General features: G+C 29.0%; 1 protein-coding gene across 1 annotated transcript in view; it reads left to right on the top strand.

Moving 5' to 3' along the window:
- Nucleotides 1–2,489: 2,489 nt before the first annotated feature.
- The window catches only part of LOC142326890 (ATP-binding cassette sub-family G member 1-like), a 148,225-nt gene continuing 124,376 nt past the window's right edge, over nt 2,490–26,338 (top strand). The window contains exons 1-3 of the mRNA XM_075369622.1: nt 2,490–2,540; nt 17,114–17,249; nt 19,405–19,563. Of these exons, the coding sequence (XP_075225737.1) occupies nt 2,490–2,540; nt 17,114–17,249; nt 19,405–19,563 (346 nt within the window). The remainder of the gene's footprint in view (nt 2,541–17,113; nt 17,250–19,404; nt 19,564–26,338) is intronic.

The following is a 26,338-nucleotide window of genomic DNA, read 5'->3' as shown; positions in this document are numbered from 1 at the left end:
CAGATTTGAAAATATTAACAAGAATTACATTAATATCAGTTTAGAGACACAGTCATTTAATTTAGTAGTTTTGTACGTAGTTAATTTACGTATATATGTAATTAAAATTAAATCCCTGAAAACTCTTTAGCTAAATAGTTGAAAATTGGTGTAGAAGAGAAAACTAAAAACTAAAAACCTTTAAAAACGTTTAAAAAACGTAATGGTAAAATTAATAAAACAGACTACATAAAACACACTAAAAGGTAAAAGAATTAATAACTTTCTGTTCTTAAAACTACTTGTATTTAACCCGGTATCAAATAAAATACAAACAACTTACTAAATTTAATTTGTTCCCGATTGTAGAAAAAGATTTTAAAGCATAATTGAAGTTTTTGTTATATTCTGTAATTTTTTTTATTAAAAAGTTCTATTTTATTTTTAACTTTATTTAAAATTTGACAGTTTAATTTAAAATATACCTACCTAATCGTTTAAGATTACTGCTGATATGAAAACAAAAATAACGAAAAGCTTGTCTTAAATAAATGAATTAATAAAAGAATTTATACCGGCTCTTCAAAAACTATAGCAATCCTGTAAATAAATTTTCAATCTTTAAATATAAAAAATGAATTTTAGCAAACGATCCTAACTGTTGGAAAATGAATTTTTCTGCATGAAACCATCCTACCATCATACCCCAAGTACCCAGGGGAATCAAATAAATAAAAAAATTAAATAGAAAGATTAGGGTTTTGAATCATCAATTTTAATGAACACTGAATATACTAATTTTGATGTAAAAAAATCACCTAACTACGAAAACTTTTAAAAAAATTTATTTTTTCCCTAATAGTTTCAAAAGTGGGTACTGCTTAAAAAATTCCACAACAGTAAAAAACTATAAACGTAAAATTGCTTCTTACTCAAAAGGATTTAATTTTAAGGATAATATCACACACCACAAAGAGTTAGGGGCCCAACTAAAAAAATTGAAATAAAAATATTAAGTGTTGTGACGCATCATTTTAAAGAGTATAATGAAAATAAAACGGGCAACGAAAACTTCTACAAAGTTTATAGCCATTAAATTTTTTTCACGCCTAGTTTCAAAAGTGGTGTACGATACTTCTTAAATAACAGTTAAATATTTAAACACAAAAAGAGTAAAATTTAGCGATTTTTTTTTTACCTGAAAACGATTTACTTATCACTTAATTGAGGTCCAGTAGGTTTTTTTTTGAAACTAGCTGTGAAAGAATTTTAAATGACAGCCATTTTAGTTTTACAATACAATTTAAAATATTGTGTTACGATCCTAGACTTTTCATTAAATCTGTTGTGTTCTTTGAACACAACAGATTTCTTACTTATTCCTTTAAATATTCATTTAGATTTTATATTGTAGTCAGTTATTATTAATTAGATTTCTTTATATTTGAAAAAATTATCGAACGATTTATTTTCAAAATAAATTACAATTAATTATAATACAGTTCATTTACTATTGATATTTTTTCGACCAGTTTTGTACTTCTTCAAAAAGTATTTTTGTAAGATAAACATTTACATCTGAAAAAAAAATTAAAAATTTTTGTCGAATTACAGTGAAAATAAATATTTTAACTTTGATTCAGATAAATCAATTTAGTTGTAATCCTATTACGGTATAATTTGTGATGATACTAGTTATTATCATAACAATTTATCTAGAATTCACCGTTATTTAATGCGATTATAGTAGTACATTATTCTTAAGTATAGGGCTGAAATTTTGATTTAGGTACCGTAACTTTAACTTGTATACTTAACATAGTATATATAATGTATCCTATTATTCATTATGTTCATTTAAAAATAAAATATATTAAACGATTTTACTTATTGATTAATTAAGAGTATCAATTTTTTTTGGGATTGCTTGTGGTACATATGTGAGGATATTACTTTTATATAATTTTTATTCAGTAACCGAAAAAAGTAGTTTTTAAATATCAAAACCTATTTAATTCCTATTAATTATAACAATAGTATTTATGTTTGCCCATAAAGTGAAATGTTTGGTTGATTTATCATATGACAAGTTCTCATGGGACGATTAAATTTATTTCGTTTGTAATAAAATTAAACTATATATTTCGCTTTGAAGCGCCTTAATAATAAGCTAAGCTTGTCTTCATTATTAAACATTTATTATATCTTGGTATATTTCCGTCTAAAAATAATGTCATATTTTGGGGGCTGTCTCAAAAAGTCATACTGAGCTTTTAAAATATAAAAATTAGTATCAGGTCATTATCTCGCACTCTGTATTATGAATCGTGTAAACCGATATTTATAAAATTAAATATGTTAACTGGTTTTTGTATTTTTATATATTGACGGAAATTATTATATTATATTTGTAATTTTCCATATTATATTACATTTAATTACGGTGATAATTAAATTAACGGAGATATTTGTATTAATATAGGGATAATTAGTATTATTTTTTTATTAGTATGTTGAAGTATATTAGTATAGATCAAGGTAATTCAACTATATTTCAACAGGTAATCGTAAAATTACATGCGTATGTAGTAAATATTTTTATATTAAATTGGTGGATACTAACGTAAGAATTCGTAAAACATTACGATACGAATATTCACTGGCTTTTAATAATAGTGCAATTTGATGAAACTTTATTAACGTTACGCCATTCATAACAATCACCTAACGTACGTAAAAAAAATTAAATATGACAGATATTGGTTTTCAATCCTTCCAATGAAAAGCCGATAAAAATAAACCAATGGTAATTGACATTCATTGTAGCATATCGCAGTTTACACTTATCATTCTCTACCCGGCGAGATTATTTCAGGAATCAACCAATCAAAATATCGTATGTGTTTTCAAGATTTTTTCGGATGTTTACCAAGTGACTTGGTAAATGTTAGAATTTACCGGTAAAACTTAAGATATACCGGTATTCGGGGGTTTACCGTAACATATACATCTTTATAAATAAATACCACCTTGTAAAGTTATATTAAAAATCACATATCATATTGCAGTTGTTATAGTTTTTTATATTCAAAGCAATCGTGATAAAGAGTTGACGGTATATTCTAAGTTTTAATTTGAAATAAATTTGTCCAACATTCCACAGTAAATATTCAAGCCTTGTAAAATTTTCAAACAAGTAAATTTTCACGTTTAGTTTTATCATTTCTCATTCAAATTATTATGGCCAAGAAAATCATATTCTTATATTCCTAATTTTTTTAACTCGTTCTCGGTAATATATTTTTTCATATTTCTTTCTATTCTTATCATTAAAACGTAATTTTTTCAATTTATCATATCTTATGATTGGGGTTTCATAGTAGCAGCATTTTTTCTAGGCTTGCTGAAATCTCAAATAAAATTATAACTAAAAAATGCAAAATAAAATAATTATAACATTATTTTTTCGGTTCTATTTCAATTTTTGACCTTTTGAAATAGATACTAATTAAGAAGAGTTATTATATTAGTGTTTGTTGTTTGTTTTTTAAAATTTGAAACTTTAAAAAACTTTTATTTTAAATGATTTTTCTAAAACATAATTTAAGAAAAATTATTATTTTTCGTTGTAAATTGACTATATTTTTTCGACTAATAATAGTTAAAAATCTATGATTCTAATAACGGATTTTCATAAATTTTGAGAAGTACTTAATTTTCTATGGCAAGTTAAACTGAGATTTCAAACTTTCAGATTACAGTAATTAAAAAGATACTTTCTAATAGATGAAATGGAAGATGTTAAGTATAAGCATTGAAAATTCAACAAGAACTGATATTTTATTATTAACCTGTATTGCCTCAGGTGTTTTATCTCACTTGTGTGTGCGTGCGTTCGTGTGATCTCTCTCCCCTTTTTGCGTGCTTGTGTATATACGTGTGTGTGAGGAGTATGCAGGTACGATTAGAATTACATTTATTCGCTAAACAGAGGAAAGTTTGTTCATCTATTATTTTAATTTAATTATCGGAAATCGAAAGAAGTATTAGGGAGAAAATATGGGTTTCTCCAATCGGTATTGTTTTAAAACTTTCCATTAATATTTATATTGAAGTAGTTTATATTATATTTATGATAATCCTGTAAAATAGTTTTCTGTAGAAATAAAATCAATTAATTTTATAACAATTATACATTTTGGGAAAAGGCTTAGTATTACAAGTAAGTATAAATTAATTTAAAATTCAAGTAAAGGTAAAGTATTACAGGTAAATATCGATTATTTTACAATATAAGTAACGGAGGTCGAGGTGGTAGGTGTGTCAGAACGAAGCATCTGTAAAACGGCCGACAAGGCTTGTGATGGGTGAACTTGTCAGTTATAATTAATGGAATCGTAATAACGTCTAGAGGTCTAGTAAATTAGTTTGAAACTTAAGTTACCTTAACTGCTTCGCTTGTAAACTGCGTGTATGTACAACACTAGCTCGCTTTTCTGTTCCTTGTTTATGGATAAAGTTAACACATCTATATCAATCCGGTATAGTTTTGCGTAATGATATAAATCTTTTTAACATATTATTGTGTAACGAGTTTGCTGAAACCCTCATAAATTTCTAAACATTTCCTTACTCTTAATGTGCTGTGCACAAACGCGTTACAAGTTGACTATGTTTAAAGTCGGTGAAAATATTTAGTAATTCGTGTTCGATGAATAAAATAGATTATATTATATTCATTAACCCGAATTATTTTCCTTTTAAGATTCTTTCGGTCGTTCCTTTTAATAATAGATCGCATCTGTCCCCTGTATTAGCTCGTTATTAATGTTTTAATGAAAATAGTTTCCAAAAAAAAGCGTATTCTGTAATTTAAATAAACTTTTAATTAGAGATTTAAAAACAAGATGAAAAATGATTTAAATGTATTGTTAATAGTTTTCCTTCTCATAAGCTTACTTTTTTTTAAAAATTGAAAAAACCTTTCGTTAGCTTTAATTTTAAATAAATTTATTTCTTACATTGATTAATTCTGAATGTGAAATTTTTTTTCCTATCTAATAGGTAATTTTTCATAATTTTTATTTTCTCAGCTGTAAAAATTGGAATTGCAGCTGCAGCAGAATAAATATAAAGAAAAATTATAGCGGTAGGCCAAAACTTGGGTATCGTAGTTTTAGCAGATGTCGAGATTTGCTGATCCCCTAGTAAAAGGTAAAAAATAATTATTAAAATTTTCGGTGGATTGTTGTAGGAGTACATACGTACGTTTTTTAGCCTGAATTTTGGTTAGTATCTTCGGACTAAATGAAAATCTTACAGAAATGATTATAAAAAATTTCTATCTATGTGGCATTAATGGTATCTTTTAGAGAAGATTAAAAATCTGATGTGGACGCTACACGGCTTCCTTGAACGCCTATTAAATTACATATACACATTTTTTTTTTAATGAAAAGTACATAAAATTTTATTTCATCAATAACTTCTGATATTTTTTTATTTTTTTTTTTAGATATTGTTATTATTGAATTATTAATTATTGTAATTTTGATGCCATCAGAGATTAATAATTATTAATAGATTATGTATTTAAATTTAAAAAAAAAGAAAAAAGAAGATGAAGTCGGATTCGGATCGATGTGCCTTTTCCCTTGTAAGATCCAAATATTTCATTAATTAAGATTTTATTTGGCAATAACTGTGTAACCAGTGAAAATAAGTTCCACTTATGATATATAGTTGAGAAGCTGTCAATGAGGGCTTATTATGCAATTAAGAAAAAGGCCAAAATATTATTTTTTTTTGGATTTCGGGCTTTTTTGGACACTTTTAGTCTAGTCGATTGCAATCAAAAGGGAAGATGCACAACTATATTTTACAACAGTCCTAAATCCAAAATTTCAACATCCTACGGCTAATCGTTTTTGAGTTATGCAAACGTACATACGTACATACATACATACATACGTACGTACAGATGTCACACCAAAACTCTAGTCAAAATGGATATTTCCGTTGAAATCTGAAAACCAACATTTTTCGTATCACAATACTTCGTATTGTAAGTAAAAAGGAGGAGGGATATTTTTGGCCATTTAACATTTTTAATATTTCTTTAGTTGTAGTAAATAATTGAGCTTGAGAATGATGAAAGTAATTAAGTTATTTAAAATTCTCAAGTTTTAAGTCGAGCGTATTTAGAGATGGTGGATATTGAACATTTTTTGTAAACAGTTTTTGTCTCGTATCTCAGAAACTCATTTATCAAATAAGTTGCAATTTAGCAAAAATAATTAACAATTCGTATATATCCCAACTTTGGCCGGATTTATGAAGTAATCTGAATTTTAAGATTGAAAGTTCAACTTCATTTAATGTAGATGAGATGGGAACATTTTCAAAAGGAAGGTCTCGACTTAAAAATAAAAAAATCTTTTCGAATCTTTTTATAATTTCTGATATTCTATCTGTTTTGATCTGACTGTTTTCTCATAAACGTTCTGATCTTTTTTCAGAATTGTATTTTAAATTATATTGCATAAATAACTGCTATTTTTTTTTTGAGATTAATTTAATTTTGATGGCTAAATATTATAAAATAAACATACGAGTATTCAAAGAACTAAACTCTGTTTTTAACTAACAAATAGTAAAAATACTGGAGATATACAGACTGAATACACTGTCTATATGTCGCAATGAAACAAATCGGTCAAACATTTTTAAAATTTAATTTCTTAAAAAAAAATTATGGTTTTTATCCATCCATAAAAATGGTTAGAAAACGAGTTTAAATACAGCATATCATTTGTATTTTTTATCTAACATTTATCAGCAGTGTTTAGAACTATTTTAAATTTAATCATTTAAAATGAATTCAACAAAGTAACCAGTAAATTACATTGACGAATGATATGACAAAAAAGGGGAGGATTGCGTTTATTTACGCTGGTTATATAGCTTAAAATAAGCGGATGGGGTAAATTACAAACAATAATTTTCGTCGTAATCTATAAATCATTGGAAGAAAGGTTATTTTATGCAAATCCATGGATTGTTTAACAACATTTTGTCAGGTTTTTTAGACGTATTTGCTTCAAAATAGTTACTATAATGATCTGAAATTTGGAAAGAATGTAGATATACTCACTCGTATCTCCATACTTTAATTTAAATATGATAATTTTCACTTTTCAAAATAATTAAACATTACAATGCTTGAAAACGTATTTTCACACCCACACGCGCACGAGCTTATATATAAATATACGTGAAAAAAGATCTTAATATTAATTTTTTTTTTATATTTGAAATACAAATAACTGTTCTTAACATTTAAATAACTTAATAAGTTACAAAGTATTGAGCTTAATTTTGTGTTAAATTTTCTTTTTTATTAAATTAAAACAGTCTGATTTTTTTTTTTACAAAATATGCAACAGCCTTTAACAAATGCATCCTAGCAGAAGAATATAAAATTATTTTATTCAGCTTTTTTTAAATACTTTTATTTATAGTCATATCAACAATAAAAGTCATTAGCGACTTATCAGTGTAATGAAACTGAACCGGTAAATTTGTAGTCTTGAACAAACACAGGTTTAATACTCCTGAGACGTACGGTTATTTGAAACTCAGCCCCCAAAGAACATCGATATCCACGATCTAGTTCACAAATCCCAATAAAAGTAACTTCCTTTATTAAATTTGATCCTCAGAACTTCGACTTTGAGATCAGTTGATTTACGATGACAAGTTAACCACTAGATCAACCTGGTGGTGTTAAAAAAATTATTAAAAATGTTATTATTATTATTATTTTAAATTTACTTCTGTTTATTATTTGTAGTCTACGTTGGGTACTTTCACCAAAATTTCAGCTTCACCACTACGTTTTATTGTTATGAAATAAAATTATTAAAGTCATATAAAACAATAAAATTATAGTTATATCTGTTTACTATTTCAAAGATTGAACAAAAATAAACTATTCTGCTCTTATTAGAATTTTTTTTAGATAAGGAAACTAAATAATTTTGAATAATTAAAATTTTTCATATAACTAACGTTAACACATTTTATTTTATTTATTTGGTTAATAAAAAAAAACCTGACAAAATTGAATTTTTCCACTAAACCGGAAAAATGTTGAGGTATGAAACATACGGAAACCGTTTCTCCTCATCTGAGGATAGATTGTAATAAAAATTAAAAGTCACCAATGGCCTGTGTCCAGAAGTCGTCATATAAATATTATAAAATTGGATTAAGCCAGTTTGAATAAGCAAAACGATAAAAAAAAGAAATAAATAAAAGAAAAGTGGACTTATCCCCTAAAATGAAATTGTCCAAGAAAGTAATGAATAATAAGATATTAATAATGTAATGAATAATAAAAATAAATAATAATTATTGTTATTGTTATTATGAATCCACAAACGAAAAAAACGTAAAAAGTAGTTTTTGGCCTTACCGCTTACAAATTGTTTTTTGTTTTCTTTTTTTTTAGTGGATTTCATAATCTCCCAAAACTGGAATATATAAAATTTGATAGAATTTGCATACTTTCCTTTATATAATATACTCTCTCTCATCTGTTTAAGTCTCCGGAACCACCGTAAGGTATTACTTCAGTGGATCATATGTATGAATGAAGTGTAGTCTTGTACAGTCTTAGGTCGATCATTCTTGAGATTTGTGGTTAATTGAACCGAACCACCAAAGAATATTTATGTAATATACTGTTTAGGTATATAATACAACTTCGCTGCAGAGCAGGGAAAATAAAATTAAAAAAAAAAAAAAAAAAAAAAAAAAAAAACAGTTAAAAATCATTTTTTCTATTATATTAAGCATAGGTACAAAAAAAATCATTATAAGAAACACTAAATTAAGCAGAAAATAATATAAGTAATGCGTACAATGAAAGGATGAGCAACATAAAACCGAAAAAATGAAATTTTATGAATGATACAGATAAATTAAATAATAAAAATATGAAACGTAATTTAAATGATGGATTTATTTACTTTATTGTTACAAAGGCTGTTCAAAATGACCACCATGGGAATCGATGCACTTTTGTGCTGATTCTTTCGTGATGATTTTGTGACTGATCATATTGAGAGTCGTCTGACGCAAAACGTTGTTGTCAATTGTGTTGACTTCTCTTTGAAAGGTCACATTCAGTTAACCTGGGGATTAGATGCATGAACTCTCTTCTTTAAGTAGCCCCAAAGGAAAAAATCGCAAGTAGATAACTCTGGGAAATGTGGAACCCACCGTCCTCTGCTGACAGCTGGTTCATTTGTGAAAGTTGCATGAACGCGATTCAGTGAAACGTTTGATGTGTGACACCTTTCTCTGTCTTGCTGGAAGAAGCTGTGTTATTTTTCATTATCAGTTAATTGTGCATAGAGTTCTTCGAAAATTGAGAGGGTAACTTGTATATTAACAGTCAGATCAAAAAATATTGGTCCCACTATACGATTACCGGAAACTGCACACCAAACACCAATTTTTTCATCGTGAAGTGGACGCTCGAATATCTCGTGAGGATTCCTCGCCATCCAATACCTGGTGTTCTGCGAATTAACATGGCCGGATAAATGAAACCATGCCTCGTCTAACATGAAATAGGGTATCGCGTCTATCTGTCCACCAACAATGCTTTCGAGAAGCCATTTGCAATAATCAACTCGTTTCAGTTTGTCTGTTTCCTTCAGTTGTTCCACAGTTACAACTGTGCAACACAGTTGCACAGTATTACAATACTGTGCAACAGTTGTTGCACAGTTTCAATTTTAATTCATGAAGAATTTTACGTCATGATGTGTATTTAACACCAGATTCTTGGGATAACTTGCGTAGCGATTATTTACAGCAAGAATACTATTAACAGCAAGAATTTTAATTTATGTGTAATTTAAACAAAAGCAATCTTAACTAGTACTTGAATGTATATTGTATCCGTAATTACACCAAATTAGATGGATAATTATTATACAAATCTTTTTGTACAATATTTAGAATGTTTATTATATAAAAATTTCAATTCTACTTTTGTACGATTGTTTTCATTGTTGATTATACTATCATTATTATTAATACTTACTTAGAATTTGCATTATGTGTCCAGTTTCTGTCCCAAGTTCGCCATCTTCTCTGTCTTCATCGGAGTAGTGACTTTCAATACCACTGTCAAGATGAATGATAAATTTACCCGTCATTTTGTTGATTAGCGGTTCCATCTTCTTATACTCAATTTCAGCTTTTTTTACATGTTCGTAATATATTTTTAGCCTACCTTACTTATTTCATTAACTTTTCCTCGGCTAATTTTTTAATACCTGGTATTAAAAATGTTGTTTTATTACTGCCAACACATATTTTCAGAGCCGACCATACCATATTGATCGAATTTAAATCGTGATGTTAAGGTGGAAATCGCAGAACTTGATCCCCATGTTTTCTAATAGTTCATCAAAATGGTACTCTATTTTTGAATTACTATGTGATTTAATTACGTCATGCAATTATAATTTTAACATTTATTAAACGGAATATTTTTATTTTCTAACCAATTAATCATGACAATTTTTCTACCATTTGAATTCGGAGGCTTCTCTAGAAGTGAACTGTGGTATGCGCATTATCGATAAAAACCACTGACTGGGGGGAAAGAACAGGGATTAATTTTTCAAATACCCACTTTATGAAATTGTTTTTGATGAAGCTTTCATGATATTCACCGCTCTTTGAACTCGTTTTCCATGTTAACATCGCATTTGGAATGAACCCCATTCCTCCTTTAGCGTGGATTATGGTTAACCGATCACCTTTATTAATCGTTACTTACTCCTGCACCACTGTCATCTGACCACGATTTTGTAGTGGAATGGGACGTTAAAATAGAAGATTCGTACTAATAGAAGAATTTTTTTTTGCAATCGGTCATTTTTTTAAAACATTCTATCCTCTTCCACCCAATGTCTTCTTTCTCAATCAAAAGATTACTATTATTATCAGTTTTACACCATTTAAACCCTAACTCTTTCAGAGTAGCAGCCTGTGTAGTTCTAGAATCTTTAAATTGAATACTTTTCTGAAATTGTTCACATAATTTATTTTATGTAGTCAGTTGATTCTGTTCTGCGTGAAACTCGTTAACTGTTCTTCTTACAGCGTTTTTATCAAAACTGTTTTATCCGCTAACTGGTTTTGAATGTTGTTTATTCTTCTTTTAGTGTGCTGAATGAGCACGACTGCGATTTTTATTTAAGAAAATTCTTGTTTTCTTTTGGAATTTTTGAACTTGTGATCTTGAAATTCCAAAAGCTGCAGCGGCTCTTTCTTCACATATTTCAATGCGTACTAATATATCATTTTCCTGAGTTTATAGCTTCTTTCATCATAAAATCGTAAACATTAACGATTTCACTAGCATGACTAACAAGCGTTTTATTCTGTCCTTAAAAAACATACAATAAATATTACCGTAAATTTTTTCAGGACTTCCTAAACCCTGAGTAGTAGTATTGAATACTAATATCCATTAAAACAAGTGCTTATAAATATAACTCAAATGAAATATTTTGATATCCTTTTTATTCGTATAAATTGTTCATTCATTTTATGACTCACTTGATGGAGGGAGTGTAATAATAATCTAATAATAATACAAGTATGTTCGTTTAAGTAAATGTTTGTTTTTGTACTGCAGAATACTCGGTTTCTGAATGAGCCTAATGTTATGAGAAAATAAAAATGCCCTGTACAGCGTCTGCCTTCTGCAAGCAAACTTTTATTTTCATCACACGCGACTGTAAATTAACTTATATTTCATTCTAATAACGTGCACAGTATTAGGTCTTTTTTAATATTGTATTGCAAATCCGAAGTATTTTTACAATACGTGGAAGAAATAATCGTTTTCAATATTATAAATACCTATAAAACAACATTTTGGATTGGACATGACGATAACACTTTAGAAATATAAATAAACAAAGTAATTTGCATCACTATGTAATATTGACAAAACAGATAGTTTTAATAAAACTATTTTACTCTCTTTAATAAGAGAAAACTAATTATATATTTGTCTTTTTAGATAATGACAAAAAGGGTAGATATCGACGTCTGGGTACTTATCCTGAATTAACATACCTATACCACTAAAAACTAGCAGCTTATTATTGTGTGATTAGCGAACACTAAACTATATAGATAAATAATATTGAGTTAAATGAAGAATTTAATAAAATTATGTACTATTTAAAACAGTTTTAATATAAAGGATTTTAATAAGTTTATAAATAAATTTAAACACAATAATAATAATAAAATAAATTTGCAACATTAAAATGAGACCAAAAATAATATCACTTTCTAAGCTATACCTAGTTACAGTGAAGCTTCACCAGCACCCCTATAAAGCAGTAAAGTGATCAGCCAGACTTTTCGTATCGGGGTTTTTTCAAATGTCAACGTTTCAGACAAGACCTTCTTAAATAAAAAAAAAAAAAATTAAATCCGGAAGATGTACTTACTCCTACAGCCGAGGCACTACAGGCCGATGTGCCCCCTGGCCTCCCAAACATAGCCTCGCCAACCGTCTCAAAACTCTGCCTGTTTTCTACAAATGAAAACGCCAAACGTTCTCAAGTCACCCTTCACATCATCCATCCATCTATTCCGTGGTCTTCCTTTTCTTCTATTGTAAATCGTTTCCATTCATATCTTCCTTGCTATCCTCTTTTCTATCATTCTCGCCAAATGACCCACCCATCTAATTCTTTCCGATTTAATCAAATTCTTCCTTACCAATATTTTCATTTTCTAGTAATCCATTAATTTCAATATTGTTTCTCGCTCTTCAACCTCCATTCTCACAGACCCGTCCTGATATTCTCCTCATTATCTCCCTTTCAAATATTCTCAGTCTGGAATGTCATTCACCGATTACACCCACATTTCAGAACTATAAGATACCACAGACTAACCAAAGTTTTATATAGTTTCATCTTAGTTGCTCTTGATAAGAAGCGTGACTTAAATAACTTTATGTTGACATAAAAAGTTTTTTCCCCGCCATTATCCTTCTGTTAATCTCATCCGAGACTTTTCAACTACTGCCCATCAGAACAGCTAAATACACAACGCTCTCAGCATGCTTGAAGATATAATTTCCTCTTTCCATATCTCTTCTTACGTGTCTTCTGCTTGCTGATGGTGATATCTTCATATCTTAAGTGCAACACCTCTAAACTCTCCTCTACCAAACCGAATGCTTCTTTCAACGCTGATATCGTCCTTGCCATAATGACTACTCGTTCGTATACGCACATACATCCAGTCTGTTTATGATGATCCCATCACCCACAATACCCCCAATCGATTGTTGAAGTGCCACATTTAACAAGGGAGGTGACAATGCATCCCCTTTTCTTACTCCAGACCTTACCCCAAAACGCCTTCCAAAAAAAAAACACACATTTTCACTCTCTAATATGTATCATCAAGGATAATCATGAACAATTTAACTAGTTTTAATGGTATACTAAATCATTTAGTTGTTTCCATTACTTTGCTACTTTATACACTATCAAAGGTCCCTTTGTAGTCAATAAAGAGCAGATGTAGGTCAGTGTCAAATTCCCCACATCTTTCCACTGTTTGCCTTACCATGAAGATTTGGTCCACCGTACCCCGACCTCTTCTAAAACCATACTGATAATCACCGATCTATCTACTTGTTTTTTCCTTATTTTGATTAATCTTGAAAATCTAAAAGAAAATAAAATCTGTAGCAGCAAGTGCGTCACAGTGTAGATTTCCGGTTTTAGTTAACCTTGAAAACGTACCCCAAAAAAGAGTTTTTTGCCTTTTAACTTTAATTCATTTAATCGATTCGCTTGAAAATATGTAGGGTTTTATTTCTATTAGGTTTACATTATCCTACTAAGTTTCATCAAAATCAGTTAAAAATTGCACTCAGTAGAACGAGAAAAACCTTAAAATGTACCCAAAAATCCTGTTTTAGGGCTCTAACTCCGGTTTCTGTGAACCGATTCGCTTAGAAATGAATAGGTTTTATTCCCAATAGATTTATATCATCCCATATGTTCGTCAAGTTCGGTTGTGATTTGCGTTCAGTAGAGCGAACAAAAAAATCTTATACATACATATGTAAACAAGCATGACCGAATCCAGTAGCGAGTTCCTAATTCGTTAGAAATCCGCTAAAAATTAATAATTGAGCAAATTTTCTTACCAAATGTATTTTATTTTTTGGTATGAGAACATTATACCCCCAAAGCCCTATGAGAGGGTAACTAAAGATTTATAAATGAAAAAGGAAAAGTTATTACACTTTTTTAAAGCTAATTAAAAACGAAATATTTTTACATAAATATTTCGGATTACTACAATCTTAACCAAAATGGCGGCCATTCAATATTTTTTTGTAGGTAGTTTCAAAAATGACACCTTACAGTAAACTCCATTTACTGGTCTCTTATTAAAAAATATGCATCATTTTGATATATGAAATCTGCTATTTTTTTCTATTTTACTGATGAGCAGATTTTTAAGAGATACTGTAACTATTTTTGATACTGATTGTAACTTAAATGGCTGCCATTTTAATTAATATTCACAGTTCGAAGTTTTTGACATCAAATATTTTTGTTTTTCATTGCTCTTTAAAATGATCTCATAATTTTATTTCATATTTTTTGATTGCTCTCCACAGAAGCTTCCTGAATGCAAGGACTGCAATGGCGTCATACTAAAAGTTATATCGTTTTGAGGTCGAAGCATTTCCTAAAATTTCATTTTTTCATATTTAACGGTTGAAAAGTTAAGCGTTTCCGTACTTTATTGACATTGAATATACATATATGAGCGTGTGTGTTTATATATATATATATATGTGTGTGTGTGTGTGTATGTGTATGTTTCTTTGTGTGTGTGTGTGTAACGTAATATATTTGAAGCTAATTTAGATTTGCATGACATCTTTCGTAAGCATGAGCGCACACGTGCGAGTGAGGTGGTTGATGGAAATTTGCGAGAGAGTCTGAAATAAGATAAATTTTGTTGGTTAAATTTATAATTCTCGTAGAATTGGATAGTTTAATGGGTGTAGTTAGGATATTTATTTCCGTCAGGCTTAAAATGAAGTACATAATTTTTTTTTAATTTTGTATTAGGATATTACATTTTTTATTTATACATTATTATTTCATACGAGGTTAGGGTAGGTCATCGTATAAGCGTTTCAAGTTTTCTGTTAGTAATGATTCTTGCTTTTAAAATAAGTAGATAGCGTTGTTACATTACGTTATAGCCGATGATGCGGCTAGTTATAACCGCCGTACTTACTTTCGTTTAGGACATAAATTTTTAATTTCTGTTAAAAGGCTCAGCAAATTATGTGCCACAGTAGTAGAGCTTCGTTGGTGTTCTTGTAACAAAGTTCAGTCTAAGCGCATTACCGGGTATTTATGCACGACCTGTATTCTGTTTTCTACGACGTTCTCCTTTTGAGCACTGGAAACCTAACTGCTTTATCAATCGTTCAATTATCATTATAAACTTTTTCACTTAACATAAAATACGTCGTTAATTCTTAAGACAATGGACCATAAAAATATGGCTAAGTGTTAAGTTTCTTACTCGATATCATAGACTAAGTACAGTTTACTTTATTAAAAATAAGTAAAAATTATGTATATACTTTTTTAACTTTTAAAGTATTAATTTACATAATTCTTTTTATTTTAATTCAATATGCATAATAAATCGTTTTAAATGTAATTACATTAAATAGCTAGTTTTTTTCCTTCTTTAATAAAAAAATGTTATATCGGTTATTTAAAAATTAAAATCAAATTTTAGTAACGAATATTGATTTGTCTATTTTAATTAAATCATCTCTTGCGGTTTTCTGTTGTTTAACAATATTTACTACTATTTTTTATAAAATTTTTAATATTAAATATATTAAAATATAATATCAATATTAAAAGCTGTGGTTATTTAAATGGATTCCTACAAAAACAAAGGAAGAAAACAATTTAAAAAATGATAAACTATTAAAATAAAATGCAAAACTAAACTTAGCACTATAGGTTAAGTAGTTTTTTATAAGCATTAAATTTACCAGTAAAATAACAAAATAAAAATCAAATACGAAGAAATCCAACATAAATAATCAGTATTTAATTAATTAATTACTATTTAAACATATCTATCATAAAATTATTTTTTAGTCCCTCCTGAAATAGACATAACTATTTTCAAGATAACAAGCATTACATGTCAGGCTTACTAAGGAAGTGAATCAAACATACTTCATCACTGAATCAAACATACTTTGGCTCATCGGCATACCAAGACCACCGAAATGCGTTCTGCTATATAAAAAACACTATTGATTACACGGATGTAAGAGTAGTGAATATCAATAATCTCATAGAAATCGGTTCTAACCAGTGGCACTTTTATCTCAAGTGTTCACATATGTCATATTTTAAAATTCTACATCAACGTACTGGGATATACGTTAATTTTATTATGAAATAAAATAGAAAAACCATATTATTTATTATTACATCTGGAAACGGCTGTAAAGACGGCTTTACAAAAAAATAAATAAGATTTTTAAATTTTAACAAATTTTAAATTTGTTAAAAATTTAAAAACATAAATGCCAAAAAAAATAATTAAAAAAGATATGTAGTTCGCCACCTAGCGGTTGAAATCGTAAACTTTTGGGCATGTTTTTGAAATTCGTATTTTATTTTCAAATGAGCGTATTCAGGGCGCGTTAGGCTTGCGGGTGAAAAAATTGCAATTTAGATATACTATAGATTATATTTCATACTGGTTGTAACTTAAACTTAAATGAATGCCATTTAAATTAGTATTCACAGCTCAAAGTTGTTATGAAATATGTTTCTTTTTCAATGCTTTTTAAAACATCATTTTATTTCATATTTTTTTATTGCTCTCCACAGGGACTTCCTGAATGCAAGGACTGCAATGGCAGTCTTGCTTTTAAAATAATTAGATAGCGTTGTTACATTTCGTTATAGTGTTGTTACATTACGTATTTTGATAACAGGGTTCAAGCACAGAAGTGAGTGGACATCCAATGAGAAAGTGTCTCGGTGATATAGATTTTGGATCTCTGTGGACTGTAGAAATAGCGAAAATAGTACGGGAATTGAGGCAGGCTTCAATTTGGGTTAAAACCGAATGTAATTCCTCAAAATTAAGGATTTTTTGTCCTATTATGCATCGCTTATGATATTTGGCGCACATGATTGCGCTCTTCCATAAATCTTACTGAAATGGTTGTTGGTGCTGGAGGCAATGTTTGTGAATACATTGTCAAGTATTCACAAACATTGCTCTTTAATATAGGATAATTACTAATATAGGATAATAAAATAGCATCAGGGTGACAATTTTCTATATAGTATAATTTTTTTTTAAATATTTTATTCAATTTTTTTTAAATTTATTTTTAAAAAAATATATATATATGTATACTATGACATTTCCGGTAACGTAAGCATTTCATCGCTGGGTCATACATCTAAATCGGTTCAGCCATTGAGCTGATACAGTGAAACAAACCTACATATGTATGTAGGTTTGTAATTTTGTGTAGGAGTATGTACTCCTACATACATATTGTACTCCTTTTTGGGCAGTCGTGTAAAAATGGAAAGGTCTTTTATAAATTGTCAAGTATTTACGTGATATTAACGAAAAATGGATTACCTTTAATGAAAATTAAACATTTTTTTTTTGTAAATTCAGAATTCAAACTGTTACTTTTAATACCTGTATATTTACTACCTATTGAACCTACGATTAGGATAGGATTTATGGATAACGAAAATGGCCACATCAGAAACAAACGAGATCAGGATTTGACAGCGATGGAGGTGAGTAGATGGAGAGAGGTAGTGTAGAAGGGGGAGAATGGAGGTAGGTAGTGTGTAGAGGCAGTGGGGTAGATTGGAGGCTAATCGTGGAGGAGGCCAGTCCACACCGAGCTTTAGTGCCAGGATAAATGTACATATTTTATATGTTTAATATGTATTACTTTTAATTTTTTAATATTATTTCCTTTCCTTTGACTTTTTTCAATATAAATTTGTTACTATTATCTTATTTTTCATGATTCAATTTATTTATATATACATACAACAATAAATGCTTAAAATGTCATGCCTAAGTGGGAATCAAACCTGGAACTTATTTATTAAACTCGTTTAAATTTATTCACATTATTTCTGTTAATACATATTCCCTAGTGATTAGATACATGACATACCAATGTGCATCATTATGTTTGGTCCAGTAAAAAGGCAATAAATAATAACTTCACTTTTCATTTTCCTAGTGAGCCTAACATGGGATTCTTATTTACCGAAATGGGAATTGCAGCTTTAGCAGAAACTTGTAACTTGTGGCAGGATGTTTACAATATTTCCGGTTATTGCCTTAATATTTAAGAGTTATTTCCATTATAAATTCAAGTGAAAGTAATGGAAATGACTCTTACTAAAATGGAGAATATTGTGGAGTAAATGTATAAAATATTGTTAACTATTTTCATAACTAGTTGGGTGTATTTATTCTATATCTTAAATTCGCTGGTTCATATTTCTAATAAATAAAGTCATTGTTCAGTTCAAGGATAAATATAATTTTCAATTTGTCGTAATGATCATTACATCTGAATATTTATTTTTAGTTTTATATTATATGAATATAATATATGAACATTGTTGATGAAATGAGTTGATGAGAATGTATGATGACACAATTAAAAGTGAAACTAGACTAGAAAAAATACATTATATCATATGCAACAATATTTTGACATTGATTATTGTATTTTGGTTTATTTACATTACTTTGCTTGCATACTGCAGCATATATGCCCATATTTGTTGTTTTAATACATTAAACTCCCATTTGTAGAGCCAGTGTTATTGTTCACTCATTTTACATATGATTGTATTATAGTTTTGTTGTGGTTTGTGGTTAGTGATTTTTAAGCCGTTGTATTAATTTATTTGTCATATTCTGCAGTAATTAATTCTGAATTGTTGATTGTGCTTTTTTTAATCAGTAGTGCAATTAGAACTCCTTATATTATTCTGCTGTAGTAATTTATAAATTTCACCTTGTTGCACATCTGCTGCAGTATGCATTAACTCCAAACTGTGCTGAATTGAGGTTGTACATTATTTTTGTTCTGATTTGAATGTAAATTATATTTTTAAAAATGAAAAAAGATAAAATTTCAAGAAAAAATAAATAAGAGTGTATGAAGCTCAACATTCACTTAAAGATAATGATATTCTTTTGTTGAAAAAAAAATCACTCCTTCAGACAGTGAAGACGAGTTAGTATCTGATACTGATAGTTTGAGTAGGAGCAATGAGCCTACAGTAGCAGAATTAGCTGAATTAGATGAGCTAATGACTAATTTTACTCCTCAGTTGGAGAATGAACAGGAAATTGTGATTGTAGATTGTACAGTAACCATTAGTAACTAACTCTAAGGAGCTCGGACTAGTTGAAATTAGTCCAGAGATTTGTTATCCTCTACCTACATATCAGTTGTCACAATCAGATGGCCAAAATTACCTTCTACATCTCAGGTTTGAAACTCCAGACATTTTTTTTTTCATTTTTTTTACCCAACAACTATATAGTAGATCGTATTTGTAAGGGAATACTAAAATTTAGTATCAGCAAAGATGCAAGTAAGCTATTCAGAATTTCTAGGAATGAAATAAAATACTTAGGAATGTGTGTTATGTTGTTAGTGTTACGTATACCAAATGTCCAAAAGTACTAGTCTCTATATGTTTAGATAATGAAGTCATTAAAGAAGTAATGCTAGTGAATTTTTTTGAAAAAATTAGACAATTTCTTCATTTTAATGATCTAAACATGTTTGTACCAAATGGGCAAGTAGGAAATGATACATTATTTTGTTTAGCGCCTGTAATTGATTGAGAGCCAGGTTTAAAAAACTATTCCTGACTAAGGAGAAACTAAGAGGAACAAGACTGTTTATGTATTTATAATTAATAAGAAAAAAGAGGAGGAAATATTTGTCTTAACTGCCTGTCAAAAAAAAATTTTTTTTTCCTTTTTTTATAATATTGAAAATGAAAATATTACAAAAATAACATGAAAATAGTTATTAATAATCATTGACTTGTAACCACATAAAGTTTTTAAATGATCGTATAATAACAATATTACAATTCCGGATAATAAGTAAATAATATAACCTATAATGTTGTATCTTAACAAGTAATAACAAGTTTAATTATGCATATTGCTTAAATAAATAAGTATTACATAATTAGTTTGAAACTGTATTACATTCATTATTAATAACAATATTATAATTATGTAATGAATAGTAGTTATATAAAGATCATTGATATCTTTAACGAACTGAATATACATATAAATTGATCAAAATCAATGGTCTGAATATTTCATTGAGTGTTGTTCATATATCGAATGGGAAGATGAATCCATTGGTGGTACATTACTCACACCAATGACAGATTACTTGTACCTACAATCATTTTGATCTAGGATTTCTTCTAATGTGTTGTTTGTGGTTCTACTAGGAAGATGTATCCAACAGCCGGTATATAGCTCATGCCATTGTGAATTTAACGGGAAGGAAAACTTATTTTCAGTCACAGGAAGGAAAACGCCATTTATTGCGTTGCTGAAGACAATGTAAATAGTCCTTAGACCATCGTGTCCAAATAGATTGCTTAAAGTTTTGGAGTAGTTGTAGCGGCCTAAGCGGGTAATTTCAATTTTTTGGTAATTGGGTTCAGGCACAGAAGTGAGTGGACATCCAATGAGGAAGTGACTTGGTGATAGAGGTTCTGGATATTTGTGGACTCTAGAAATAGCGGAAATAGGATGGGAAGTGAGACAGGCTTCAATGTGCGTTAAAACCCTATATAATTTCACAAAATTAAGAACTACGCTAATCCTATTTCACAAAATAGGATTACGCAGCGCATGTAATATTTGACGCCCTTGATTGCAGTCTCCCATAAGCCACCAAAGTGTGGGAATAAGTGACCAGGTTATACCTTGTATAGATGAGAATGCTTGAATGTCTGACTTCAATTTTTCTAAATTAAAGTTAATATAAATTATGAAGGATTTTTTTTGATATAGATTTTTAAAGGCTGTGATTAACAACTGTGAAGTCAGATTAGAAACTAATTCTAAGTGAATAGCTTTGATAGTGAAACATAAAAAGCGCGATATAAAATTTAATCAAGGTTTCAAACCTCTGCCTGCCATGACGAATCGTAATTGGACCGCCGTAGTCTACTGTGCAAGCAGAGAATGGTCGAGAGGGAATTACTCTGGAAGGTGGTAGCTGACCAAACTGTTTTTGCATTAAATCGGAAGCATGTCAAACGTTTACAAATGATCGACGTAATGATTCTCTTACTGTTTAGTATCCAATATTCTTGACGTAAGGAATGATTAGTTAATTTAACACCAGAATCCAAAACACGCAAATGCTCGTTATTAATAATCAGTTTTGTAATATTTGCCTTTAGGTGTAAAATAATAGGATGTTTAATGTGGTAATATAATACAGAGTGTAGTAATCTATCTTCTACACGAAGTAAATATAAATTATTTAGAAATTGATGAAATGATATCAGTTTGCTTTGATTAGAAATAACTTGGTTATATTTAAGATTGTTAATTTCATTACCGAAGCGCATGCATATATTGTGATTGTTGTATAAAAAAGTTAAAGAGTATGCTTTAGTTCCTTTGCAGTTAGGGAACCAATGAGTATGTAGAGATGAAATTTTTCTATGTAATCGAATACAACAGTAGATCCAAATGATGTTGTGTGTTTTTCTATTAAACATTCAGGATTCACGTTGCAGTTGTTAAAATTAATATTGTGATTATTTGGGCAGTGGCATTAAGATTGTAAAAGCCAATAAGGAACATGCTACTAAAGTGTCATGTTAAGTAATTTATTTGGAGTAATAACCTCGACAATAAATCAGCTGAATTTTCAGAAGATTTGACGTAATGCAAATTTCCATTTGAAGTATTTCGCTTCTCAGAAATTCTATTATTGGCAAATATTTTCCAAGAAGATGGTTGTCCATGAATCCAGTATAATGCTATTTTAGAATCTGAAAATAAGCGTATTTCATCAAAATGTACGTTTGAAAGCACTGATTATCTTCAATAATTAACGATTAAGTAGTAAGCAACCACAAAGTTCAAGTCTTGGTAATGTAATTTGATTTAAAATACCTAATTTTGATTTAGAACAAAGCAGATTAGATGAGATTGTATCGTTAGCGAATGGAGTTCGTGTATATAGATGAAACAGCCATAGCCCTTTATGGATGCGTCGGAAAATCCATGTATTTGAAATGAATTAACCTTACTACCATTGATAGGATTAATGGATCGACTTCTTTTTAACTCGCTCAATTAAATGTTTATACAATTAAATGATTTTACAAATTGAGTCATCGTGTTAATACTGTGTCGGGTAATATTCCTTCCTAATTAATTTTAAGTTGCCGCAATAATTGCATGAAATATTTATGGGAAAATACAATAGGACCGATGGGTCCCAAAGGATTAGAACTATAACAAAAAAACTTTTCTTTTAGTGTGTTTTACTATCATTAGAAAGAGTAATTTGAAAAAGTAGTGTGTCTGTAGTGTTTATTGCATAGAATTTCTAAAGTACGTTATATTATGTTCTTGGTTTGACGGAATAGAACAACTGTGATCAGAAGAATGATCCGATTATTTGAGAACCATTTATGGAATGGGAAACCACAATTTCAGTTGAATAACCTTTTAAAGTTATCTGAACTTGTACTGAGGTCATCAACATAAAAAACATTTCGAATGGCCTTACATGCTAGTGAAAAAACATTTTCATTTTCATTTGCTATCTGAACTAAACATCTTAAGTATGATGCACAAGCGGTTCCATAAGTTACAGTTCGTAATGCAAAGTGTTTTATCTCCTGGAGAATCACGTCAAAGAGTACATAGTAAATAGGAATCGATAAGTTTAACTAATACTTGTATATACATTTTAGTTATGTCAGAAGTAATGGCGTAATTCTGAATTTAAGCATGATGGAAAATAAATCTTGTTGAATTACAGGTCCAATTAACAGAGTATCATTGAGGGATACGACATTAGTAGTTTTAGCTGAACCGTCAAAAACAGCTAATTTTAGTTTTCCACTCAAAGGCTTAAATACTGGATGGTGGATTAAATAGCACACGCTTGATTTGTTACAAATTAACAAATCATAAGAGTTTATTGAGGACATGTGACATAATTCTAAATATTCCTGAATGAAAGCGGAGTAGTCTTTTTTAAGGTTGGAATTGATTAGATTTCTTTCCATAGATTAAGAATCTATTCTTAGCATTAACGAAAGAATCGCCTAACTGAATGTTATTAGATTTGCGTGGTAGTGATACGACAAATCTGCCTTATATATCTCAAGTAGTGTTGCAACGGAAATTTTTTTACATGTAGAGATCCCACTAACCGAGACATCAGTGTTAATTTCTTCAATTTTCCAAAAATTCTCGAGTATAGTTGAGAGACTTGTATAATTGTTACTAGTAAAAAAGGATGCAGTAGTATTATTACCCTTAACGTCAGTAGGAAGGCAACCACTGATTATATGTTCTAATTTGGTTTCCTGAACAATAGGATATCTAAAATTTCGAATGAATTTCCCAGGCAAGATAAGATTCAGATAGAATTGAGCTTCAATCAGGATGTCAATACTATTTGTTACGTTGAAATTAGGATCTGCTAGAAATAAATTGAGGTAGATTGAGATAGGAAATATCAAATATGTATGATGGAAGGCTGTCAACTATATCTGATAAAACAGCACATTGCACTTCGAATGTACATTATGTATATCGAAAGTACAACGTAATTATATTGAGAGTAAGATAGTGTGTTATCTTTGCCTAAAATAGGAAGATAGGTTTTAATAAATTTAAGTCCTAATTTTCGTGCAAATTTATACTTGTGAAAATTCGCCTGGCTACCAGAATCTAATAAGATTCTACATAGATGAATATTACCAAATGTATCATTGGTGTTACATAAAGCAGTTGAAAAAATAATATTTTTGTTTGACTGAAGTTTAAATGAACATAAGTGTATTTTCAGACTTATTGTCTTCTAATTTAGAATCATTAATTATCCATATGAACGAGAGTATTCTGTTTTTCAGAACAAATATTACATACATTATTTGTGTAACATTTATCGGTAGAATGATGTTTATGAAAAGAAAAACAATTATTATGCTCCAAAAAGGCTATTTCTTCATCGATGGACAAATTTAAAATCCCTTTAAAATATTGTAAATGTTTTAAATTACAAAACAGACATTGCTTAGAGTTAAATTCTGAATAACAAATAACATTATTTCCCTAGTATTGTTTATTAGCAATTAAGGTAAAACATTTGTTAGAGTTTTGACTGAATTGTAACGCTGTCCCTTAACATTGTTTCCTATGTTCACTTGTGTTTGAAATATTTATGTTCTCGAGAAGTTGTCTTGAATTAAGGAATTCTATAAAATCCTGAAAGGTCGGAAACCTTTGGTTTTAATAGATTCTTCTTCCATAATCTGGAGGTGTCGTAGTTCAATTTTGATGTTAAGAATTGGATGACAAATTCATGTGTGCTATCAAAAATTTGTATTGTTTCAAAAAAATTCACATATGAGGCTATCTCATTGATAAATTTTAATAAAGTACCTAAGGATTCTCTTTTTATAGAATCTAACCTTTAAAATGCGATCGGCATTATAAAATTCAATTATTTATTTGTTATCAAATCGTCTCTTTTAATAATTCTAATGCAATTATATAATTTTCATTTGTTATTGGTAGAATCTTAATATCCAAAGCTTCATCCTTCAAAGAAAAATGTAAATAATGTAACTTTTGAAGATTGGTTAAATCGTTTCTAGTATGTACCAAATCGTTGAATATATTGAAATAAGGTTTCCTATCTAAAATATTACCTCTAAATAATGGTACATTAATGTACCATTGTAATTAATGTAATTGAATTTAATTGTTGTGTCTAACTAACTTCTTGATTGATTTTTGATTATTATTAAAATTTATCAAATGTTGCAGTTTACACTATTTACATAAGTCTTCTTGACTTGTACACGATCTAATGAAAAAACATCATCGAATTCCATTACAAGCTGTGATTTAATGACGTCATACTTGCCTTGCAAATCAAGAAGATTCCTTAATTTAATTTGTAAAGTGTGACTATCACCTTATGAAACATCATATTTGTCAGTGAATGTTCCAATTCTAGTGATAGAGGACTTAACTGACCTTCTCTGTTTTAGCAATTGTTCTTTGTCCATAACAATACTAATAACCTAAATAAATAATTTAAATCAGTAATAATATAAATTATATGTAAATAAAATATTAGATTAGTATAAATTGTGGTGAACATTTTTCCAATTGCATAATATCTGTAACTCCATTAAATTCCTTTCTCCTTTTAACCATGAATTAAAGTACTGAAATTTGAAGAACATGAATTATAGAACCTTCATATCCGGCCCGGAGAATCAAAATATTCGAACAAATAACCTCCTTGGTGTAATACCTCAGTTGGGTGTAATTATTCTATATCTTAAATTCGCTGGTTCATATTTCTAATAAATAGATGTCGTTGTTCAGTTCATGGATAAATATAATTTTCAATATGTCATAATAATCATTTCATCTTTAATATTATTTTTAATTTTATATTATATTATGAATATTACATTTTTAATGAAGATATGAGTTGATGAGAATGTATGATGACAAAATTAAAAATAAAACTAGACTGAAACAATACATTAATTATTAGAAAAATTATAAATATAAATTATCGGCTGGTAAAATAGGCTTTGTTTGTTTTTTTTCTTTTAACCTCCAAGACCACCGCTAGGTATTGCTTCAGAGGATGAGATGTATGACAAAGTAGCGTGTGAAAATGCCATTCTTGACTGGGATTCGAAACCGGGACCTCCGGATGAAAGGCCGAGGCGCTACCACTGACGCAATAGAGGCTGGTTGGTAAAATAGGCTAGCTGAACACAAACAAACTTATTTATTTTTACAAATGAATAAGAAGAATGAGACAGTTTATGTACTTATAATTAATAAGAAGAAAATGAGAAATGATTCTTAACGCGCGCATGTA

This window comes from Lycorma delicatula, chromosome 6 (assembly GCF_047948215.1).
Source record: "Lycorma delicatula isolate Av1 chromosome 6, ASM4794821v1, whole genome shotgun sequence".
NCBI classification, from domain to species: Eukaryota; Metazoa; Arthropoda; class Insecta; order Hemiptera; family Fulgoridae; genus Lycorma; species Lycorma delicatula.
The sequence above is the reverse complement of the archived record's forward strand: the minus strand, read 5'-3'. Positions and strand labels throughout refer to the sequence as shown.